This window comes from Eschrichtius robustus, chromosome 16 (genome assembly GCF_028021215.1).
Source record: "Eschrichtius robustus isolate mEscRob2 chromosome 16, mEscRob2.pri, whole genome shotgun sequence".
Taxonomy (NCBI): domain Eukaryota; kingdom Metazoa; phylum Chordata; class Mammalia; order Artiodactyla; family Eschrichtiidae; genus Eschrichtius; species Eschrichtius robustus.
In genome coordinates, this window is record NC_090839.1 from 740,447 (window position 1) to 755,337 (window position 14,891).

The 14,891-nt window shown below is 65.7% G+C and overlaps 1 protein-coding gene across 9 annotated transcripts in view; it reads right to left on the bottom strand.

The window, feature by feature from the left end:
* RTEL1 (regulator of telomere elongation helicase 1) overlaps positions 1-14,891 on the bottom strand; it is a 28,302-nt gene that overhangs the window by 1,012 nt on the left and 12,399 nt on the right. For 4 of the 9 annotated variants that reach the window (XM_068525084.1, XM_068525088.1, XM_068525085.1 and 1 more), the window contains exons 11-33: positions 13,313-13,351; positions 13,161-13,239; positions 12,185-12,282; positions 11,617-11,672; positions 8,151-8,222; positions 7,948-8,029; positions 6,890-7,022; positions 6,657-6,770; positions 6,540-6,580; positions 6,302-6,387; positions 6,098-6,175; positions 5,665-5,742; positions 5,065-5,211; positions 4,868-5,004; positions 4,597-4,720; positions 4,359-4,506; positions 4,052-4,212; positions 3,364-3,459; positions 1,747-1,945; positions 1,433-1,570; positions 709-825; positions 312-542; positions 62-199 (exon numbers count right to left, since the gene is read on the bottom strand). In XM_068525084.1, the coding sequence (XP_068381185.1) occupies positions 62-199; positions 312-542; positions 709-825; positions 1,433-1,570; positions 1,747-1,945; positions 3,364-3,459; positions 4,052-4,212; positions 4,359-4,506; positions 4,597-4,720; positions 4,868-5,004; positions 5,065-5,211; positions 5,665-5,742; positions 6,098-6,175; positions 6,302-6,387; positions 6,540-6,580; positions 6,657-6,770; positions 6,890-7,022; positions 7,948-8,029; positions 8,151-8,222; positions 11,617-11,672; positions 12,185-12,282; positions 13,161-13,239; positions 13,313-13,351 (2,592 nt within the window). The remainder of the gene's footprint in view (positions 1-61; positions 200-311; positions 543-708; positions 826-1,432; positions 1,571-1,746; positions 1,946-3,363; positions 3,460-4,051; positions 4,213-4,358; positions 4,507-4,596; positions 4,721-4,867; positions 5,005-5,064; positions 5,212-5,664; positions 5,743-6,097; positions 6,176-6,301; positions 6,388-6,539; positions 6,581-6,656; positions 6,771-6,889; positions 7,023-7,947; positions 8,030-8,150; positions 8,223-11,616; positions 11,673-12,184; positions 12,283-13,160; positions 13,240-13,312; positions 13,352-14,891) is intronic. The other 5 variants (XM_068525086.1, XM_068525090.1, XM_068525087.1 and 2 more) reach the window with 4 other exon arrangements.

Here is a 14,891-nt window from a genome sequence, read left to right on the forward strand (position 1 = left end):
TGCCAGGGCTGAGGGGGGCTGGGGCGACAGGGCGGCAGGAGCACTAGGCAGGCGGCCCTACCTGGCCCGCGAGCCCCGCAGACGAGGTCGGAAGGCGCAGCAGGGCTCCCCTCCCAGGGTCCTGGAGCCTGGGTGCCCAGGCCCGCGCACGTCTGCCGGAAGCGCTGCTTGTGGTGCGGGCGCACGAACATGCCGAACCCTGCTGGGAGCGCGGAGCATGGCTCAGGCGTGGCATCGCTCAGGCGTGGCCCTGCCGCCCACCCACTGCCCGCCGCCCACCGCACTGCCCGCCCCCCACGCGGGCCACTTGCTCTGCAGCAGGGACAAGTCCTCAGGCTTTGCGGTGGTGAGTGAGGCCACCACGGCCACCACCTTCTCGAAGTCGTCGTCCTGCTTGTAAGTGGTCAGCGCCGCCAGGAGCTGGCTGTAGCCTGTGGCCCCCAGGGCCCTGTGGGCATCGGCCAGGTAGGCACTCACAGCGGGCGGGTGCTTCTTTGCTCCAGGGGCTCCAGACCCCTCAGGAGGCCGGCGGCTGGGGTCTCCTGGTGGGAAGGTAACACACCTCAGTCCACCAGCTTCCCAGGAAACCACGCTGGCCTCCCCTGCTCTGGGGGCGCAGAACCACAGCGGCCCCCAGGAGGCTCCTCCCCGCCAGGCTCTTCCCTCTGCTCCTGGCTCTGGTCCAAAGCCTCTTCCGGGACCAGGTACCTGCAGGGAGCAGCCCGGAGGCCAGGTGGGGCCGGCCCTGGTTCAGGTGCTCGCCGGGGTCCAGCTGCCTGGCTGCACCCTGGGACACGGTCAGCTTGGGGTCAGGCTCCCTCCTTCCTGAAGAAACACGGAGACAAGGAGGCACCCAGCTGGTCCCTGAGGGTCCAGAGCATGACCAGGGAGGGGACGGGTCTGTCCAAGGGGAGACCGGGCCTCAAACCCTCATCGGCCAACCGCAGGAGGCCACCGACAGCTGGGAGCGGGCAGGCCTCCTCCCTTGCCTTAGATGGGGGCCAGGCACAAGGACACCCCAGTCCAGGAGGGAGCAGAAGCGTGACTCAGGCTGGACTCGCCAACCCCAGGGGCCCCCTGTGATCCCCATCCTTGGGGAAGGCTCGTCCAGAGATGGGCTCTTCCGTAACCAATGGGAACAGCGCCTCCCAGGCCCTGGACGTGCAGAGCCCACTCCCGGTGGAGACAGGGGTGGACGGGGCTCCAGGACCCCTGTGCGTACACGACTCCCCAGGCACAGGTCCTCCTGGGAGGCCCGGGCCATGTGTGCTCTGGGGGCCCACACCTCCCCGAAGTGGGGCCCCCCGCATGGATCTGGTCAGCCTCAGGAACAGGGAGGCTGGGCCACACGAGGACCCACTCCAAGGGCCAGGTGCCACCCCACACTCAGGGTCTGAGTTTGAGGGTCCCACCCAGGCAGGGCCGGGCTCACCGCTGGGGTCCAGGGCCGGCTGTGCTCCCTCCCTCCGGGGGCCATGCTCAGGCCGGGAGCTGCAGCCTCGGCCCGTCAGTTGGCGGCAGACCTCCTCAAACTGCTGCTTGTGGTGGGGCCGCACGAACTGATAGAAGCCTGTGGGGAGGGGCGGGGTCTGGGCCTGCAGGTCCCCGGGGCTGCGGCCACTGCACGGGGTCCCCACCCGCACCTCTGCAGGTCAACCAGGGACCCTGGTGGCCCCCCAGCCCACGGCCGCAGCACGGCCCCCAGGGTGGGACCCTCAAGTGGGCAGCCTCTACCGGCCAAGGCACCTTGGAGCAGGCCGTGCTTCTTGGGGTCCTCGGCAAAGAGGGGGCCAAGGTGAGCGGCCAGGGCGGCGAGGTCATCAGAGCTCTTGTAATCCCGCAGGGCCTGGGTAAAGGTGTCGAAGCTGGCCTGGCTCAGCGCCTGCTTCACGGCCGCCATGAACAGCTTGGCCCCGCCCGTGTCCGCGCCGGCCTCTGGCCCCTCCTGCCAACACACAGCCGGTGCCCCTGTCAGGAGGCACCAACCCTCCCCGCCTGCAGGGGCAGCGAGCTGCTGTCGGGGGCTGCTGGGAGGACGCTTCGCTGGCCTGGCCCAGCTGGGGTCACCAAGGGCAGCCAGGAGGAGCTGGCAGGGAACCCCCAGCTTAGCTTCAGCTTAGATGGCCAGGCCCGCTGAGCACAGCAGAGGGACAGAGTGTGGGCTGGCCCTCCCCAGGCTGGCGGCTCCTGCTCCTCTGCTGAGGTCCCGGTGCCCACGGCAGGGGCCGCTGCAGCAGGTGCTCCGGGCTCGGAGGACCGTCTGCTCACAGCAGGGGATGCTTCTCAACATGCCAGGACTTCAAACACCGCCGTGCCCTACTTCTGCTGCACACCCTAGCCCTGATCCCAGACCCTCGAAAAGGATCCTCCAGGCTCCCAGGCTGCCCCCCAGCTTGGCCCTCAGAGGCCCAGGCCCCTGGCACCTAGGCCACTTCCTCAGTGTCAGCCCCCTGGGCGCCGCCTGGTTCTTCCCAGAAGCCAAGGGAGGCAGACAGAGGCACTGGCATTTGCGGCTTCCCGGAGCGTCTAGGATGTAACTCAGCTGCTCTTAACTGCTTTCATCCGAGGCTGGGAACACAACGTGCCTCACATGCAGGCACCTCACCATCCACGTTCGTGCCAACAGCCCAGCCTGGCCTGGGCCAGGGGAGCCAGCCCGGCTGCAGGCCCCACACCAGACCTGCCAGAGGGCCAGGCCTGGCTCCTGCCCAGCTGGGAAGACAACACCTTCTGTGGATGGAGCCCACGGGCCTGCGTGGACCCGACCCCCCCCACCAAAAAGCAACACAAAACGAAAGGCCCAAATCTGCCAAGTGTGCAGGACTCCAAAGTGTGGAGGGTCTGCCCTGAGGGGGGGCACTGCCCAGGGACCCCAGTAAGGGGGAGGAGGCGCGAGGCAGGCGGTGGCACTGCAGCAAAGGGCACACGGGAACCCCGTGCTGGTTCTGAGAGCTGAGTGGAGGTGAGATGTTCTCACGGTAAAATATCAAAGGAGAAGAGGGACGGGATCAGAGCAGGCCAGGCCCCGGCACAGCACGAGCCTGGCGGGTGGAGGACGACAGTGGGATCCACAGAACAAGCAGCTCGTCTGTGAGGAAGTGGATCCAGCCAAACACCGGTGGTGGGGTTGGTGCGGGCCCTGGGTCTGCTGCCCTCCCTCCACCGCTGCACCCGCCCTCAGGCCCGGCTGCTCCCTCCCCTGGGCCCCGGCTCCAGCAGGCGTGCCTGCAGAGCCTGTCCCCCAGCGGGGACAGCTGAGTCAGGCCAGCGGGCAGGCTTGGCCCGCTCACACCTCACCCCACCCTGAGCCACACCGGCCGAGGCGCCCACCAAACTTCCGCCGTCTGCGGGCCGCTCACATACCGGGCCGCCGACCAGCCTGACCTTCCTCTGCCTGCCACGCTGCTCCTCCGCTGGCCTCTTCTCACGAGGGCCCCACGGGGCGGAGTGGCGGGGGGCCTGAGGGCGACACAGGTGTGTCCGACTCAGGCCCTCAGGGCCCCGAAGCCCTGACACTGCCCTGGGCGGCAGGGCGGGAGAAGTACCCTCGGCCCCTTGCAGGGAACCAAGTGTGAGAGCAGGTCCCGGGCAGCAGCGTGGCAGTAACTGAAGGGCACCGGCGGGAAGGGAACGAGAAACGCGAGTGGGGCAGCTGCGCCCTGGGCCTAGAGGGCGGGACAGCGGGGAGCGGGCACTGACGCCCGGCGGGAAGTGGGGAGCTTCAGGTCAGCTGGGGAATTATGGGCTTCTGGACGAAGGCCCCAGGGCAGAAGGTCCTGCCCGCAGCTCAGGCTCCCAGAAAGGGCCAGCCAGGCTCCGGCACAGCAGGAGCGGGAAGTGAGCGGACCGTGTCCAGCACGGGGGCGTGTTGGGGGCCCAGCTGAGGGCTGGGGGCTGTGCCGGGGCGGGGCAGGCCCACAGCACCACCAGGCATCTGCTGAAACCCCCCCGCCCTCCCGACCAGCGGGGGTGCAGCGGTGAGCATGGTGGCGCCCGAGCCCAGGTGGGCCGAGCCATCCGTGTCCCTCCCCCGGGAGCCCGGGCCCCGCACCTCCTCCTCCGCGGGGAGGGCCTCCTCCCCAGGCCCCTCGGCCAGCAGCTCGCTGTGTTCCAGGGCGGCCAGCAGCCCCACGGGCCTCCGCTGGGCCCGGACGGGCTCCTGCTCGTACTCCACACAAAGGCTGCCCTCGGCATCCCCGGCGACCGGCGAGCCTGCGGGAGCACGCGAGGGCGACGGAGTCCACCACTGCCCGCTGGGGACTCTGGTCGTCGGCCCCAGCGTGCCACCAGCCTGCTGGAGGCGCCCCACCCTCCACCCTGGGGGGCCCCACCCGGCCATGTCGCCCAGCCACACGCACCCGTGCCTCTGCGCCTCAGGCTAGGGACGTGCACGTCCAGACTCGTGGCCTTCCTGGTGCGGAGGGGGCCGGGTGACACGGCCACCGAGGCAGCGCCTTCTCCTTCGCCCAGACTCGCAGCAGCAGCTCGGGGGGCCAGCACGGGCATCTAGACGTTCACAGAAGATTGTGGAGGTCCCACCCTGCTCCTTCCCCTGGGTGGGACACGAGGGCACAGCCAGCTAGCGCTCAGACTCACGGTTCTCTGAGCGACGCGGAAGAACTGGGCCACATCTCTGATGACGTGGCCGAAGCTGTCATACACCTTGACGTGGGGACGCACCCAGGAGGGCAGCTGGGCTCTGGCGTCCGCGGAGCTGAACCTGCAGGGCGGTGGGGCCGTTATCCCGGGAGCCCCGCCTGCCCCGGAGCCCAGCTCCCTGGCAGAGTCACCAGAGGGAAGAGCCGGTGTCTGGGGCAAGGGCTCTGGCCCGAGAGTGCAGCGGTGGCGGGGGTGGGGGGGCCTGCACCTGTGGTCGCAGAGGAAGACAGCCCCGTAGTCATGGCGATGACGGATCACCCGCCCGATGGCCTGGTTCACAGCCCTGGACGCCTGCTGCCGGTACCAGTCGTGCCCGGAGAGGAACTGCGGGGCCGGGGCGGGGGGCTGGCTCAGCCACGGGGGCTTGAGCACCACCTGCCCACCCTCAGCCCCACAGCCTCTCACCTGGTCCCGGGCCCCATTCTGGCCCTTCATCTCATCCAGGAACTGCATCTTGAGGACAACTCGGGGGTCCATGCGGGGCGGGTATGGGAGGCCCGTGACGATCACTCCACGGCCATTCGCGTCTGCGAAGTCCAGCCCCTCGCTGGCCTGGGGGGCAGCGGGCACTCTTTTCCCCCATCTGCCTCCACTCAAGCCCAGGACCTTCCCTAAGGGCCCACCCGTGCCTGGACCCTCCCCGCCCCACGCCCCCCGGGATGCGCAGGGTGGGACAGACCTCCAACTTTGAACCAGGCTGTACCTGGGGTCCACCGCTCCCAGGACCCCAGGACCAGCTTCTCATTCTCAGAAGCTCCTCCGGCCCACCTGCCCACGGCCCACACGTGGGCCCCAACGCCCACCCTAGGACCCCAGGGCTGGTCCCTACAGGACCCGCAGGGCCACACCCTCCTGTATCTGCTGGACACGGGGCCTGAGGGCGGTGACCGGCCTCTCCTGCCCACGGTGCAGCCCCCAGGTCACGAGCCGTGAGCCCCCTCAGGCACAGGCTCCAGGCGGGGATGCGGAGCCAGGTGTGTGGGACCCGGGCCTCGGAGGCCTCACCTTCCCCCGGCACACAGCCAGGAAGGCGGCGCCACTGGACCCGGGGGCGGCGACCCTCGTGTAGAAAGCCTCCATCACCTGGAAGGGGAGGCTGGTCAGCCCGGCCTGGCCCCTCGCCTCCTTGAGCAGGACCCCAGAAACCACCCTGCGAGATGAAGTGCCGTCCGGGCCAGGAGGCAGGCCAGCAGAACTGCAGCAGCATCTTCGTGGCACGGGCTCCCAGGCTGACCCGGAGCCAGCACCCAGTGCCTGCTTGCCGTGCCCAGAAAACCCAGGGGCCCCGGGGCTGGGGGGTGGGGGCAGACTTGCTGCCATCGTCCCCAAGCCCGAACTTCCTAAAGCGCCAGCAGGACCTTGGCCACACACACCCCGGGGCTGGCCTGAGCCCAGGGCAGCCTGCAGGGCAGGGGGAGGGAGCCCCGGTGACCCAGACCTCCGAGAAGCCTCCTTTGGTCCTCGGCTCCACGAACAGGGGCTTCAGGACCTCCAGCTTCCTGGCAAAGTCACGGGCCTATGGGAGCAGGCAGAGAGGGGACGCCCGTCACGCCTTCTCAAAGGCACGCGGCCGGCCCTGCCAGACCCTTGGCTGTTTGGGGCTCCCTCCCGCCCCCAGAGGACACTGGAAGGAGGGACTCACCCGCCAGAACGCCAGGCTTTTCTCCATGACGGGGTAGGAAGGGAAGAAGACCAGGAGCCCGTGCGGGACCACACGAGCGATGTTGCCTGCAAGCACCGTGGCCTGCGTCAGCAGGAGAGGATGTCCGCAGAGGGCCCCTCCAGCCCCTCAGGAAGACCAGGCAGGACGGGGAGCGGAGCGGGGGCGGGCGACCTCGGAACGGGGCAGGGGCCCAGGAACGGACAGCACGGGCACTCACCCAGCGCCTTCCCCAGGGACGACAAGCACTCGTCAGAGAACCTGCAGGGAACCGGGGGGGCTGTTGCCGTGAGGGGCCTGGCACTCGGCCACCCACCTCGCCCACCAGGCCCCCTACCGTTTGTCAAAGGCGGAGCTCAGCTGGGCTCCGTCGGGGCCTTTGGGGACAATCCCCACCCAGATCTGGTGCTTGTCGATGACGTGTGGGTTCTCCAGGCAGACTGGGAAAGGGCTGGAGGGAGGCAGGGGGTGGCCCCTGTGAGATCCTGAACCCCCAGCATCCCGGCAGCCCAGCGCGGGGGGGGGGCTGGCTTCGGGACCCCCGCGGGGGGGCCAAGGGGCAGCCCTTACATCTGCATCTCCAGGGTGAACGAGGACACGGGGGCCAGCGTGCCACTGGTGAGGATGAGGGTACGGACGCCCTGGCGGACCAGCTCACGCATGCTGTGGCCAGGGCTGAAGCACCAGTAGCTCAGCACCTTCCCTGCGGGGGGCGGGGGCACGTGTGTGAGGCCCAAGCCGCCGGCCCAGCAGCCATCGTGTGTCCCCCCAGGCGGTGCTGGGCCCTGAGGCCCAGGTGCACAAGTCTCGCCTGGGGGGCCTGCCTGCCCTCCCTTGGGGTCCCAGGAGCAGGAAGCAGACCAGAGAAGCCCGCCAGCATCCTGCGGCCGGGGGAGGGGGATGCTGAAGTCACTTCCAGAGAGGTCAGCCTACCCCAACCCCAGACGTCCTTGTGGCTCAGTGAAGAGCCAGCCTCCCTCCCTATACTCCGGGTGGGACTGCAGAAGAGGGAGGGGCGCAGGCCCAGAGCCCCTGGAGGCAGGAAGCCAGGGGCAACGTCCTACACACGTCCAGCCCAGCCAGGGAGGATGCCAACACGCCGGCCCTCCCATGCGCTCCCAGTGGCTCCGGAAACCGGAGATGGAAGAGCACAGCGGATGCTGGAAACGTGACTCTCGGATCCGACCGCGTCACAGGGCAGCAGGAACGCTCCCCAGAAAAGAGCAAACCACGTTCCGGGACCAGAGAAGCCTTTTCCAACTTCCGGGACGGGACCTGCCCCTTGGTGGGGAGGATGGAGGCGCGGCTCCGAGCCCACGCTGTCCTGGGCCAGCCCTGCACCAGCAAGGACAGGAGTGACCACAGAGCACGCTGGGGAGCCACGAGCCCGGTCTCGGGGCGCTCTGGCTTCTCTGTCCAGCAGGGGTCTGAGGGCCGACCCCTGTGGAAACTCCAGGCAGGCCCCGGGCCAGCGGGCCCTTGAGGTCTCTCACTTTGACAGCTCTGACTCTTAGAGGGCAGGTGGGGCGTCACCTGGAGAAGGCTGGAGCGACAGGCGGCCGGGAGCCCGCAGCTGGACGGGGCCCCGCCCCAGGGGGAGCATGTCCCAGCCACCCGAGGTGCCGCACCTTGCTTTCTGGCCGCCGTGGCGTTCCAGGCATCTGACCGCTGAGCTGTCCTCCGGTGACCAGCATCAGGGTGGATGTGCACCTGGACAGGTGGAATGGAGAGGTGTCCTGGGCCCCACTCGGGAGCCCCCATCCTGGAGGCAGCCCCACCTTGTGGGACTGAGACCCCGGCCCGGGAGCCCCCATCCAGGAAGCAGACCCACCTTGTAGGACTGACACCCCGGCCCCACCATGGAACCGGGGCCTCCTTCAGCAGGGTCCACGCTAAACACGATCTGAACGGCAGAGATGAGGGACAAAGTCAGCAGGACACGCCAGAGGCTGCCACCCCTGCCGAGTCGCTCCCATGCAGGACAGATGGACACTCAGGACACAGCCACCACCTGCCCCTGCTTCCAAGCCAACAGCGTCCCTGGGGCAGGACCCCAGGCTGAGGAGCCGGAGCTGCCTGTCCCCTCCCCTCAGGGGCCCCGCTGCACTGGAGGCACAGCCGCCCTGCAGGCCCCTCCTCGGCAGCCAGTCGAAGCCTCTCACGGGGACCGGGCCCAGGTCAGCCGCCCGCCCTCTCCGCTCTCCCCAAGGGCTGGGTCAGGGGCTAGGGGAAAGGAACCCCGTTCACACCGAGAAGTAATAGGATGAAATTAATCCCTAAATAAAATAAGCGGAATTATATTCTTAGCCAACGCAACAAGCCAAGAAAAAACCACAAGAGGGATAAATATGGGGGCAGAAAATACAACACACTAGACGTTACAAACAACAGGACCATCTACTTAGAAAATCCAGAAAACCAAACAACAAACTTTTAGAACTGAAAACTTAGTAAGATAGCTTCACACAAGACCAACAAATAAGTCAATGCTTTTCTCACACACAAGCACCAGTGAGTTAAAAAGACCCCTTTCACAACAGCAACAAAAAGTATGTAACGCTGGAGATAAAGCAAGAGACAGACGTCACTTCCTCCGGAACAGTCTGTGAGGTCGCCCTGGAGGAGAGCCGGACCTCTGGACATCACAGAGCCCCGGCTCTCCCCACAATAACCCGAACGTCCAAGGCATCCCTGCCAAAGCCCAAGAAGCTCCTCACAGAAAGGGAACAATCTGACTCTGACACTCGGCTGGTGGAAACAAGGCCAAGACACGTTCAAGAGGGACGGCGTGTTCCACAGCCCCGCGTCGTCACGCCACTCCCAGGCGCCTTCTGCTGGGTTAGAGGCTGAAGATGAGGCCACGACTTCCACCCAGCGTCCGTGAAAACAGAGAAGACCGGCACCACTGGCGCGCATGGGCAGAAGCCTCACCCACCAAATCTTCCTACGAACAGGAAAGGCCTCGGGAGCCCGGATCAGCAGCCTGTTCTCAGCAAACTCCTGCCAGGCCCAGGGGATGTGGGCGCATGGCCAGGAGGAGCTGCGGGCACCCCATGGCCCTGCACGTGAGGGCCCAGAAGCACGGCCTGGGGGTGCAGTGCAGCCTGTGAGGAGTAAGTTCCAAGGCGAGAGGAGCTTCGAGAAGCACTTTCATCGTACAGACGGCAAAACACCTGGCCTCGCGATTCACCAAAGTGTCCGCCTGCAAGGGCGGAACCACACACACTGGACCTGATCCTGGAGCGGAGGCCACACCGCCTGGTGAGGCCCCTCTGGGGCCATGGCTTCCTCTGCAAAGCCCTGCGTTGTGGCCCCAGAGCGGCCCTCACACCTCAAGGGATGGCCGGGAGTGTCAGACAGCGGTGTGGCTGCCCTGTGTCCGAGTGCCAGACACAGGCGGGCGGCGGGGGAGGAGGTGGCAGGCACGGGTGCAGCTGTAGCCCTGGGGGCGCCCGCTGCAGCCTCCCTCGCCGGCCGGGGCTCTGCTGCCTGCCCACGGCCAGCTCTGCACTCCACCCTGGGGGCTCCGTCCCATCTGTGAGGCGGGGATGGGGCTGGAGGGCAGCCGGGGTCATGGAGAAGAAGGAACATTCTAGCGTGGCACCCTGCAGGCCCGGGCTCTGTCCCCCTCCTCCCATCACTTCCTGCCGGGGCAGCGAGCGTCCCAGGCCTCTGCCCCCCGGGGCGGTGACCCACCGTTACTGCTGGGTCTCCAGGGAGTCCCGAGCCCCAGCTGCGGCCCCCCGGCCCTGCCCCTGCCAGGCGGGCCCTCCCTCCGTGGCGCCCTCTGCCCGTCCTCCCGCCCTCCTCACACGTCCCTGCAGCTGAACGGGCCAGCAGGCCGGGGCGCCCTCGCTTCCAGGCCTGCACGGCCCCCTCCCCTCCCCGACGCCCGTTTGTGGCGCGGGTTCCTCCCTGCTCCATACTCTCCGGACCCCAAGCACCACGAAACCCCACTGGTTTGGAATTTCCCTTGGCAGCTGCTCTCAGTAGCCCCTGGCGGGTGACTCAGCTTCCCCTGCTGCCCAAGCTGCCTACGGGCCACGCTCACTCACCAGCCTGTCACATCCCCTCCAGCTGGGGGGAGTGTGGGCCGGCAGGTGCTCATCCCACACCCACCGTGATGAGCACCTGGGGGTGCGGCCAGGGGCCCCGCGGATGGCGCCCTGCACAGGCCGACCGCAGGCCCGGCGGGCAGCGTGGAAGGGGTCGTGCAGCCGTGGAAGCACCGCGAGGGGTGGGGAGAGACAAGGAGGGGGCGACAGAGTGGCGCGCTGCCGGGCAGGTCACCCAGGGCCTCGAGCCCACTGAGCCCTGCCTGCAGCCAGGCGCGCCCCACCGTGACGCCACGCAGCGCGGGCAGCCATGCACACGCCACACGGGGCCTCGGGTGCCCCGGTTTCCCCAAGGACCAGCGGCCGTGGAGGGGCCTCTGAAGAAAGGCCCAGCGAGGCGCAGGAGGGGCTGGACCGCCTGGAACCATCACACCGGCCCTCAGCGGCCAGCTGGGCAGCACACAGCGAAAGGAAGGCGGGCCCTGGCCTGTCCACTTGAGCTGAGGAAGCGGCTCAGCTGGGCCCGAGGGGGACAGCTGGACAGACGGGACGGCACGTTAGGGGCAGGAAATCGTCACGTCCAGAGGCCCTGAGGCGTGTGACAGCCCCCCTGGTCGCCTGGCCTGGGGAAGGTGGGGTCTGCGTGTGGCAGAGGAGGGGCTCAGTGAGCCCTGGAGGCTGCCCCTCCCCCCAAGCGGATCCCAAAGCCCAGACTGAGGCCAGCCTGGCCCAGAGGACGTGCAGACCACCCAGTGACTCCAAACAGCAGCCCCAGGCCCCACCTAATGGGTGTGGACGGGACACACTCACCCCTCGTCTCAACGCCCTCTGGGCGAGGCTGGCCCGGCAACGCAACAGGGGCTGGGGGACAGAGTCCATGCCCCCCCACGCCGGCACGGGCTTCTGCATTAACTTTCCCCTGCAAAGCTGTGTCAGCAAGAAACTGGAGAAAAGGCGGCAGCTGGCTGGGCAGGAGCCGCTGGGCCTGTCTGAAAACTGGAGGGACCTACCAGACTCTCACCCTAAGCGGCCCCGCTCCCCGCCTGGCCCCGCCCTCAAGGCCTGCGGCGGGTGCTCAGGGCGAGAGGAAACCAGCCCTGCGGTGCTGACTTGAAGCGTGTGCTGGGGGCGCCTTGTCCTTCCCCAAGTCTAGAATCCACAGCAGCTCTGCAGAGCGAGGCCCCGCCAACTTCCATCAGGAAAGGAGAGGAGACATCCCGTCCTCGCGGCAGCGGTCCCTACCTGGATGACGTCTGCCAGCTTCTGCAGCCCCGCCGTGCTGGTGAACAGCCCCGCACCTGCGGGGGCAGCAGGTGCTGACCGTCCACTGGGCTCTCCAGCCCCCGTGTGGGCTGAGGGGCATGCCCTCAGAGGGCAGCTCACCCTGTCTTCCCAGTGGGTCTCCCGTGGGTCAGTGGGACAAGAAGAGAGGCTCTGCAGCCAGGTAAGGCTGGGGCTGCCCAGAGCCCAGGAGCATGGCAAGGCTGGGCACCCCCGGTGAGACCAGAGGGCTCCGTGGCACAGCCTCTGGGAAGCAGTCCCATGGAAACCCTCTGGGCAGAAACAGAGCGCGGGAGATTTGGGGGAGAGGATGGTGGGGCCCACAGCTCACTGACCCACCCAGGCCCCTCACTGCTCTTTCTTAAAAAGGGCTAAGCAGGGAAGACCGCTCTTTATAGGACACACGCCACCAAACATGCTAAGATCTCAACATCCGAATCAGAAAGGCAGCTCCATGGGCCAAGTTCCCGTCAGGCTGCGCCCTTGAGTAAGGCGTCAGCCACAGGGCGCAAGGCGGCCGGGGACTCACGTCCTGCCAGGTGTTGGATGATCTGGTCCAGGGAGTCAAGGATGCAGCCCTTGGTGTGAAACGTTATCTGGGCTTCGGCAAACAGCTCGAAGATGTAGCTACGAGGAAAGAGGCAGCTCAGGCCTGGCAGGAGATTAGGCTGCACTTTGGGAACCGAACAGCCAAAAGCATTTTAAGTTTCCTTCACCCAAAAGCAAGCTCTGAGCCTCCGGGGAGGCCCAAACCTGGAGGTGAAAGGCCTCTCCCCTCAGGAGCCCCGGTGGGGAGGACAGCGGCCTGCATGAGACCGGCATACCCAGAAACAGGCCTGGGCTTGGGGCTCGGGCCCCGCAGGGAGGCCGGGAGGTAGTCATCAGGGCCCCCCTGAAGTGGTGGCTCTGGGCAGGGCACCGAAAGGGCAGTTCTAGAGAGTCGGGGGGGGGGTGGGAACGGTGCGCAGTGGAAGCTGCAGAGGAAGCCCTGCGGGTGTGGGAGCCAAGGAGGCGCCAGGGCCATTTGGGAAGCAACCGGGCCCTGCGAGGGCCTGAGCAGAGCGGAGCAGATGGGGCTCAGGGACAAGGCAGGCGGCCCAGCACTCCAGAACATTCCTTGCCTCGACAGACCTGGGCCTGGGTCCCAGCGCAGCTGGCAGTGGTGCACCGAGGAGGGTGATACCTGCCCCAGGCCACCATCCCACGGGGAACAAACCCCGCGACTCGGAGGCCTGTGGGACGTTCAGAACATTCCAGGCGACTTTTCGTCCTAACAGAAGGTGGCACGGAGGCAGGAGCCTCGTTCTAAAAGGCAACTGCAGTGCAGACAGAGGGGTGAACCAGAGGAGAGGGTGGCGGTGCCGACACTCTCAATGACCAAACCCTCCCGGGCCTCCAAGATGGAAAAAGACTCTCTGGATTGTGACCCAGTGACATTCTAGGCCACGTGGGGTAGAATGCTGCAGGGACAGAGCCCGGCACACCCGCCCTGCTAGGTCCCTCACCTCCCAGGCTTGGTGACACCGCCGTCACCTCCAGGCAGCTCCACAGCGTCAATGGCCCCCTCCAGGCGAAGCAGGATCGCTGTGGGGTTAGGGGCTCTCAGGGCGGGGCTGTGGGGGGCAGTCCACGGCAGGCGGGAGGGGGGCGCACTTACTCTTCAGCTTCGCGAGGTCCTCCAGCTCCAAGTTCAGCCCTGGGCAAGGGAAAGCACAAATGCACATGTCTGCATCCTTCTAATTCCACCACCCCGTCCTAAGGAACCAGGATGCTGGTGTGGAGGGCAAGACACTGACAGAAGAGGCTCTGAAATCCACACGGCTGGAACTTGACCTGGAAGCAGCAGCCTGAGCTGAGGGGGGCAGTCACCTTCAGAGACCCTGTGGACATGCACATGAACGTGGTTCTGAGCTGCGTTTTCCTGATGACCAATGGGCTCCTTTTTACATGTGCATATTGGCCATCTGTGTATCTTTCAAGAAGTGTCTATTTATATCTTTTGCCCATTTTTCAATTGGGTTGGGTTGTCTTTTTGTTGAGTTGTTAAAGGTTTCCTCCCTATTCTAGATACCAATCCCTTATCAGATATGTTATTTGCAAAAAATTCTTCCTGTTCTGTGGGATGTCTCTGCTTTCTTGATGGTGTCCTCTGACGCACAAAAGTTTTTGATTTTGTTAAGTCCTGTTTATCTATTTTTTTCTCTGGGTGCTTGTGCTGTTGGCGTTACTTCTAAGAAGCCTCTGCCTAACACAGGGTCATGGAGATTGATACCTGGCTGAATAACCCCACTCCTTAGGTGTGGGCTGTGCAGAGTGACCTCCGTCCAAAGAGAACAGTGTGGAAAGGAGGAGAACGAGTAACTTGGAGCCCCTGACAAAGCCGACCTCAGCTGGCAATCAAGGTCATAAGTCACGCGGAGTTGACTGCAGGGACCTGGATGCAGTACAATGAGGCGGGCCCTGTGCATCTGAGCCCTTCCTCCCCAAATCCCACACCCCCGTACGTCCAGGGGAGAAACGTCACACAAATCCAAACCCCAATGAAGGGGCATTCTACACAACGTCAGAGCAATCCTCCTCCAAACCACCAAGGGAGGTCTGAGAAACTGTCATGGACAAAAGCAGCTAAGGAGGGCTTCCCTGGTGGCGCAGTGGTTAAGAATCCGCCTTCTGGGGGCTTCCCTGGTGGCGCAGTGGTTGAGAATCTGCCTGCCAATGCAGGGGACATGGGTTCGAGCCCTGGTCTGGGAAGATCCCACGTGCCGCGGAGCAGCTGGGCCCGTGAGCCACAATTACTGAGCCTGCGCGTCTGGAACCTGTGCTCCGCAACTAGAGAGGCCGCGATAGTGAGAGGCCTGCGCACCGCGATGAAGAGTGGCCCCCGCTTGCCACAACTAGAGAAAGCCCTTGCACAGAAACGAAGACCCAACACAGCCATAAATAAAAAAACAAATGCTTAAAAAAAAAAAAAAAGCTGCTTTCAAAAAACAGCCATAAGAGAAACTTTAAAAAAGAAAAAAAAAAAAAAAAAAAAAGAATCCGCCTTCTGGGACTTCCCTGGTGGTGCAGTGGTTAAGAATCCGCCTGCCAATGCAGGGGGCACGGGTTCGAGCCCTGGTCCGGGAAGATCCCACGTGCCACGGAGCAGCTAAGCCCGTGGGCCACAACTACGGAGCCTGCGCTCTAGAGCCCGCAAGCCACTACTACTGAGCCCACGTGCCACAACTACTGAAGCC